Source organism: Beta vulgaris, chromosome 1 (assembly GCF_026745355.1).
Source record: "Beta vulgaris subsp. vulgaris cultivar EL10 chromosome 1, EL10.2, whole genome shotgun sequence".
Classification (NCBI taxonomy): domain Eukaryota; kingdom Viridiplantae; phylum Streptophyta; class Magnoliopsida; order Caryophyllales; family Amaranthaceae; genus Beta; species Beta vulgaris.
Window position 1 is genome coordinate 20,484,497 of NC_079202.1, and position 7,339 is coordinate 20,491,835.

The 7,339-nt window shown below is 34.7% G+C and overlaps 1 protein-coding gene across 2 annotated transcripts; it reads right to left on the reverse strand.

Annotated features, from left to right (window-relative positions):
* Positions 1–1,142: 1,142 nt before the first annotated feature.
* Positions 1,143–6,257, reverse strand: LOC104900872 (peptidyl-prolyl cis-trans isomerase FKBP18, chloroplastic). 2 transcript variants are annotated; one of them, XR_007274724.2, is made up of 7 exons: positions 5,843–6,257; positions 3,055–3,125; positions 2,888–2,974; positions 2,435–2,584; positions 2,178–2,245; positions 1,687–1,746; positions 1,453–1,522 (listed from the first exon to the last, which is right to left on the reverse strand). XR_007274724.2 is itself a non-coding variant. In XM_010688402.4 (6 exons), exons 1-6 carry the CDS (start codon positions 6,102–6,104, stop codon positions 1,457–1,459), a joined length of 696 nt encoding a protein of 231 aa, XP_010686704.1. In that variant the 5' UTR covers positions 6,105–6,253; the 3' UTR covers positions 1,143–1,456. The 2 variants fall into 2 exon arrangements, 1 of the variants encoding a protein (XP_010686704.1); XM_010688402.4 differs by lacking the exon at positions 2,178–2,245 and having other exon boundaries at positions 1,143–1,522; positions 5,843–6,253.
* Between the last annotated feature and the right edge of the window lie 1,082 nt (positions 6,258–7,339).

Genomic DNA, 7,339 nt, shown 5'->3' on the forward strand with positions numbered 1-7,339 from the left:
CGTATTTCGTCTCAATAACTCAATTAGTAACCAAGATATGAAGAACTTAGGCGTATTTCGACTCAAAGTTCAACTGGGGTTTTTTGTGGATTCACTCCTGAAACTTTAATTCACAAGAATTAACTCAAAATCTACCTACTTTTATTGATGGCCGAAAACCCATATATATATTACAAGTTTTCCTAAACCTATTATAACTAGTAAAGCTTAAAGATAACAACTAATAAAGTTATCTATCTTTATCTTAAGGATAAAGATAAATAATAACCTATACTTATCACACGCCTATTCCTAATATAATTAGTAAAACAAGACTCCTATTTAGACTTTGATAAGGAATTAGACTCCTACGTATAATAGGATTCCTTTATCGCTTAGAATTAAACTTAAATTAAAAATCCTAATTTACATAGAATCCTAACAGAACTAGAACTCTATGTAACGACTTCTCTTTCATATCAGTTTTTCAATCTGACTTGTGTGGAACCGATTCACATTAACATTAGTGTGCATTCGGAAACACACACACTATATAATACAGAAACTCACTATATCATTCAGAAACACACTGTATCATGCAAAAACTCACTATATCATTCAAACACACACTATATCAAGCATAAACTCACTATATCATTCAGACACTCATTATATCATGGAGAAACTAAATCATTTTATATGTTAGAACACGTGTCATGATATATACTACGCAACTTAGATCTTCCTGTATGTTAAAATATTTTAATTAATTCCTCTATTATATTGCATATAATTTCACATTATGTTTTTCGTTAATAAAATATACTATATTGTATATAAGTTCACTATATCTCTGTAGAATTCACTATATGAAGTCAATATCTTACAAACCCGATGTACACTAAGTTAGTGTGCACCGGGTCCATTTGAGTTTTTTTATTAGGTTTTAGTTATCAACTGACCATGTATGCTCGCAGACCACGTGTGGTACTTGTGTCATGTCGGGCCAGTCTCTGGCTCTCTGCAAAACAGGGACTAAGTATGGGCTACAGGACACCAAGACACCACCATGTCACATCGTGCCCTCTCCTTGAGCAAATCAGGCTAATCCGCCCTGCCCATGAGCTGCTGCCTGTTTTTGTTCAACTATTCCATCCCATATGTGAATCATTCGAGTAATATTCCCATCAACTTAGATTTAAAATTCATAGATGTTGGATGTAACAAGAATACAACATTTCTTCTCTTCCAGTTAAGAAAGCCAAAAGCCTCTAGCTAATTACACAACTAAGGGGAAAGGAGATGCACAGGAGTTGGTAAAAGAAAGTAAAGGAGAATATGAAGAGCTGACACTCAACATTTACATACAGTATAAGACATTTGTACATAAAATAATGGCGAGCTTGCTGTACGAAAAATGATCAGTATCATTGCAAAATTGTTAATCTTCATTGAGATCAATCAGGAAGCCATTAGCTCAGCTGCTCCCCTGTGGGGGAGTTATTTGCAAGATTTCAATGTTAAGAGTAAATGTTGCCCCAGGCTGCAGTTAAATTGAAGATATCAGCAAAATCTTCTTAAATGACCAAAGTGATTTAGCAAGAGAATCCATGTTCATTGAACCTTCAAATGAATCAACGAACATGCTGTATGTAATAAAAGAGGACAGTGGTGACTAAAAACTGCAAGTACTTAGTTAGGAATTACCGGGATCTCATTTGATCCTTTCTTCCCGTATCCAGCTTCTGGGGGAACTATCACAGTCCTCTAATATTTGAAGCCAATCACCCAAAAGAGAAAATAGGTGAATGTGAGAACTTAACATATGAAAATAAGGAAATTGTGTAAACGAAAAAAATAATACCTTATAAAATTTTAACCAAATCAGTACCTTATAATGAAAGACGTATCTAAACAACTATTTCCTCGATCCGTTTTTTTTTTTAATTGCTACATTTTCCTTAGATGGTTGTTTCTTTTTAATTGCTACATTTTCCTTATTTGGGGTATTTGGCCCACCATAAAGTAATACTATTATAATTGGTGTTCTCTTTTTCCACCAAAAAATACTACTTTTTCACTTTTTCCCATTATTTTACATTAAATAGGCCAAAAAATACCATCAAAAAAGCTTGAAAGTGACTTTGCCTTTATTGTGCATACAACAATGTAGCAATAAAAAAAAAAGGAGGGAGTACCTTATAAATATAAAAGCTAATAGCTTTCCCTACTGTTTAATGGGCTCCATCAAAGTGACACATGACACCTAACGGAGCAGTTTCAAATTTCCGTGTTATACTTCTGAATTTTGTGTAGTTATTCAAATACTTCTTTGCAAAAGATATTTTAATATAGGCGTATACAAAAGGTACTTTTTAACAGATTTTATTAGTAAGCATGAAGAATTCCGTGACAAGCAATATGCTGTTTAGGAGAAGAGAGAAGAATCTTGCACCTTGCCTCCTAGTTTCATTCCTTCAACAATAGAATACAAAGCTGGAGGAGGTTTAGGAGCTGCCTGTGCAGAAAATAGTCCATTTGGATTGTCAACGAACTCACGCTTCCGTTCTCTACCAGGAGTAGAACCAACTTTGAATACATATGGCTGCAGTATGAAGAAAAGCCATGCATTATCCATGTATTTCATGGGAGACAGAAAACTAAAACTCATACATAGGAAGGTACATCAAATGCAAAAAGGACATAAAAAGGTTGGGGCAGGTAGAGATTACTTATCTTGACTGTTTTACAATCAAGGTTAAACTCCTAGAAAAAAGAGAGCACAACAAGCAAGATCAAGTCTGTAAAAATCTAGGCAATGTTCGAGATCTAAGAGCTTCAGAATGACAGATTAAAATTACCAGTCACTAAACAGACTTTACCAAGAGATGGACAAGAATGTAATCACCTGAGCAATGATTCGATTTCCAGCCAAAATCTTAGATTCTCGGCTCGAGACAGCTGTTATGCCGCGATATATACAATCAAAATGAACCTGCAAACAGTAACTTAGACTAGTTAATTGAATCAAACATGTCAAAAAATGACCACACAATAAAGCAAAGTTAAGCACACCTGAATTATCGATCCCTTTACAGCTACTGGCCCCTTTCCCTCATCAAAATCATAGTACTTCAATCCATCAGCTGTTACAATTATACACAAACATCATGTAAAAGGTAGGTAGAAATGGTTTTTTTTCTTGTTAACACTCTCATGTTTGGGAGACCTTGCTTGAAGTGATGAAGATATGACGCAATAGTCTTTAACCAAGTCTCCCCGTCTCTACTAATGGGGATTGTGCAAATTACACTCTGGAAGGATGTAAATGCTTTGCATCCTTATCTATGGTAAAAAGGAAATTCATTAGAATACGATCAATCCTATATGGTTTAAAGCAATTAAATTTCCAGGATCTCTATTTTTGTTTCATATAAAGACTCTTACAGCCTCTTTTCTACGTCTTCTATTACCAGACCCCGAAGATGGAAATTTCTTAGAATAGGAATAATCCTAGATAACCTGAAGAAATCAGATAAGTTGTACTATGTCCATGAATATCAAATGCCATTAGAATTGAAATTCAACAACATTTAATTGGACTATTGGTGCTGGTCCATCTCACTGTCAACTGAGTAAACCAGATGTCAGGACTGAATATGACCATGCTCTTGCACATTCTAAATCGTATTAACATCAAACACACTGATTTCTACTTAGATAAATGCAATCTCAAAAATCTACGAGTCACTGCGAACACCCTGTTAACTAGTTTCAAATAATTGACATGCATCTACCCACTCAAATGATGCCATCGACAGGATCATACTGTATCTTGTCGTCCTAGACAAGTTTTCAGTAGTTTATATGCTATACACCACCACTATTGCCTTTGTCTGGCTCCCCAGCACTATATGCTGCGTCCATAAAGAAGAACAACTTACCATCTTAAGTAGACAAGGGTAATTTGATACAGGAAGAGAAAATTACCTCAATAACCTCAACGTTGAGCTGTTCAAAACCATTGACATGTACTTGACACAATGAAAAAATCAAAACAATGTTTCCTATTGTCTACATCCATCAGCTCCCATTTTCTACCACAATGCCTCAATTATCAATCAAGGTATGGGAAATTTTTTCTAAAAGTATTTGATCTTGAGAATAGAAAAGGGAAACATTGTGAAATAGTATATAGAATAGGCACCTCTGTGTTTTTTTTTTCATAGTGCCCATTTCGACGAATGGTTGTAGACAACACAGTGTTCAGGTCATTCGAGGTAATTTTCCCACAAATATTCTTAGTTGAACTATAGTAAACGATTTCAACTCTTATCAAGTCACAGTTTCATTGTCTTGTACAATAAGTTGTACAAAGAAAATAAATATTACAGTTCTCTGTCGATCTTTTTCGTCTCCACCAGTAGGCTGGAGAATATCACATAGCTTCATCGCATTACAAATGCAATGCTATAACCTCTCAGCTAAACGGGCTCCTAGAAATTGTACACGCACTGAAATTCAATAAACTATATTTTAGCAATGAACTATATTTTAGCTTAGGTGATTCATTTTTATCATTGTATATGAGTTTCTAATAAATAGAAATATTGAATTTAGTTTATTTCTTTCTATCTATATTATATTTTGCGCCTACAACAATTGGATTCTTTTAAATTTGTAAGGGTTATGAACAATTTCTGGTTCGCAGTATGCCAGCTACAGTCCAGTGTCACTGGATTGCTGCTGCTGCGGTAGTATTATGCAGCAATCTAGTTCCCTCAAATGCATCATAGAATTTTAGAGGGCTTATTATGCAATGTCCGAAGGTGAGAAAACAAAATGATAGAAAATTTTTCTCTATGTAAAGAATGAATCGGTTGTTACTCAATTGCACTATAAGACGATTTATGGTGGAGGAAGGTAATCACATAAGGAAGAACTTCATAGCCCAAAATTTTTCTAGCAAGAGATTATGTTAATTTTAGACATTTGAATAAGAAGTGTATTGGTTTTTACAGCAAAGTAACTCATATTAGCATCTAGATGATAATCTGAAACATGACGATTTGCAATGAGCTAATGACTCACAATCGAAAGAATCAACCCATCTCAAGTCCAATAACATCTTCTATTTAGTTGCAACACTTTCCCATTATATTTGCTCTAAAAATAGTTGTACCGTGCCATTTTTGGTATGTATGTTCTCTCATTCTCTCTCATCAACCTTCATCATATGAGCACCTTCTCCATCTCTATCTATCCTTTTCATGTTACATGAGTCTCCTAAGACACCATGTATTTCCCCTAGTTGCAACTATAAAACGGCGCAAGTTCATAGAAGAAACAGCTGAAGCAAAAAATCAACAGCAAGAAATCAATAACAAAGTAGAAATGCTAATAAGGACCTGGGTAGGTCATCTTCTATGCAATGAAGCACCCTGAATGACCTAAATCTTATGAGCTATTGAGGAAAAGTTTTTGGTAAAGCATCCACATCAATTATCCAATATCCACATGCAACAACAGCTCATACCCAAATACTTGAGATCATTTATCAGTTATCAAGAATGACCTAATCTAAGACACAAACAGACAATAAACCCACCAAGAAAGCAGGTTAGTAAAGTTTGCTACTTTACAACAAACAGCATGTGGAAACTCGGCAAAAGAACATATGATACAACAAATCCATTAAAATCTTAGATATTTCTGAAAAAATAAAATCAATCATACCCACATCAGCAGATTGTATAAAGAATGCAATAAAGCATATAAAGATATTATTAGTATGTAGAATTATTAATAAAACAAATAAAACATCAATTTATGAAATATTTAAAGAAGAAAGAGGTGAACTAACGGCTAGTTTGATAGTCTTCAGGAGGGATGATCTTCTTGCTCCTTCTTTCTCTTGCAAAGGATGGAAGAGGCAATGAAATGAGGGTAATTGGGAGTAATGAAGTAAGAATTGCACAGCGTCTGGCAATGGGTGTGGAAAGAGGAACAATTACTGATTTCTCCTCCTTAAGCCTTGGTTGGGGTTCTCCAGATTTTGAGATAATTTGATTATTCTGGGTAACTGCCCATCTGTTGAATGTGTTTGTCATGGAATTGAAAGCCATGATATTAAGATTTGAGAATATTGTTGGCTCTATGAGCGGAAGCCAATCTATTCAAATTTCATGCCTATCTTTAGTTATCCACAGTTCCACTACACTTCCACACAGTATTCCAGTCTATCAGGCTAGTAGAGTTTGTGTAGAGGGGAGATTGCCTATTACGATGCACATTCTTACTATCTTTAATAATTAAAAAAAAAGTTATAAGTTTACATGAGTTTAATAAATTCTAATCAGCTGTAACAAGTTTCAATAAAGTTTAATAAATTTCAATAAGGTAATTTTTTATTTATAATTTGGTATTAGATATTTAGTCAATGTGTTTTTTTTTAATAAAGAAATTGAACAATTAGATCTTGACCTTTAAATAAGACCAGAACACAACATACTTACGGACGATGGTAGAGAAAGAAACATTAGACGAGGAGAACTAATACACTAGGTTGGACACTCCTCGCCCATAGTGGACACATAAAATTTGAACTTGGTTGACTTCTCTAAAACAGTGAAATGACAGACAAGTCATATAAATGCTTCATGTCTTCCAAACATCATTAAATAATGGAACTAATCTCCCAGGGGACTTTCGAGCACCTCCTATTAGAGTTTATAATAGCCAAATTAGCCCCTTCATTCACCACAGAGTGAACTTTTATAAAATCCGCAACTTTAACACCCTCCCTGAAGCCCCACACTTCCGCTTCAAGAATGGAACAGTAAAGAAAATAAAATTAGCCCCTTCAAGACACAACTCCCCCTTATAGTTTCTAATAGTAAAGCCTAAGGCAGCTTCTCTAGATTCTAACTTGTATCCATAAAAATTGAGCTTTTACTAGCACTCGAAGAAAAGGGGACCACCTAAGCTTTTTACCTTGGGGGGAGGGTTATGTCCAGCAGAAGGGGAAAAAATCTCATCAAACAATTGGAAAATAGTCCAGTCTTTGACATAGTTGACAATTAGAGCCACAACTTTAAAAGGGAGGAGGAATCAACCTGAAAAATTACTTTATTTGTGGAGAACCAGCTAAACCACCAAATAATACGCATACGATCCATTTGCCTATTTGACAAGCGAACCTTGTTAGCTTTAAGGTTAGCCGTAATATCCTCACTCAGAGTAACAATCAGGAAACTAGTCCACCCGTGGTTCAAATATAGCAAACTAAAGGTATCTTAGACAAAGGGACAACTAAAAAGAAGATGATTAACATCTACATTATAAAAATTACAACAATATA

What these genes read in the sequence shown, in the direction of transcription:
- LOC104900872 (XM_010688402.4), bottom strand. Translation starts at nt 6,104, where the DNA reads ATGGCTTTCAATTCCATGACAAACACATTCAACAGATGGGCAGTTACC. An exon ending in TAAAGGGATCGATAATTCAG is followed by an intron (nt 2,975 to 3,054) that starts GTGTGCTTAACT and finishes TACTGTTTGCAG; the next exon opens with GTTCATTTTGATTGTATATA. An exon ending in GAATGAAACTAGGAGGCAAG is followed by an intron (nt 1,747 to 2,434) that starts GTGCAAGATTCT and finishes TTCAAATATTAG; the next exon opens with AGGACTGTGATAGTTCCCCC.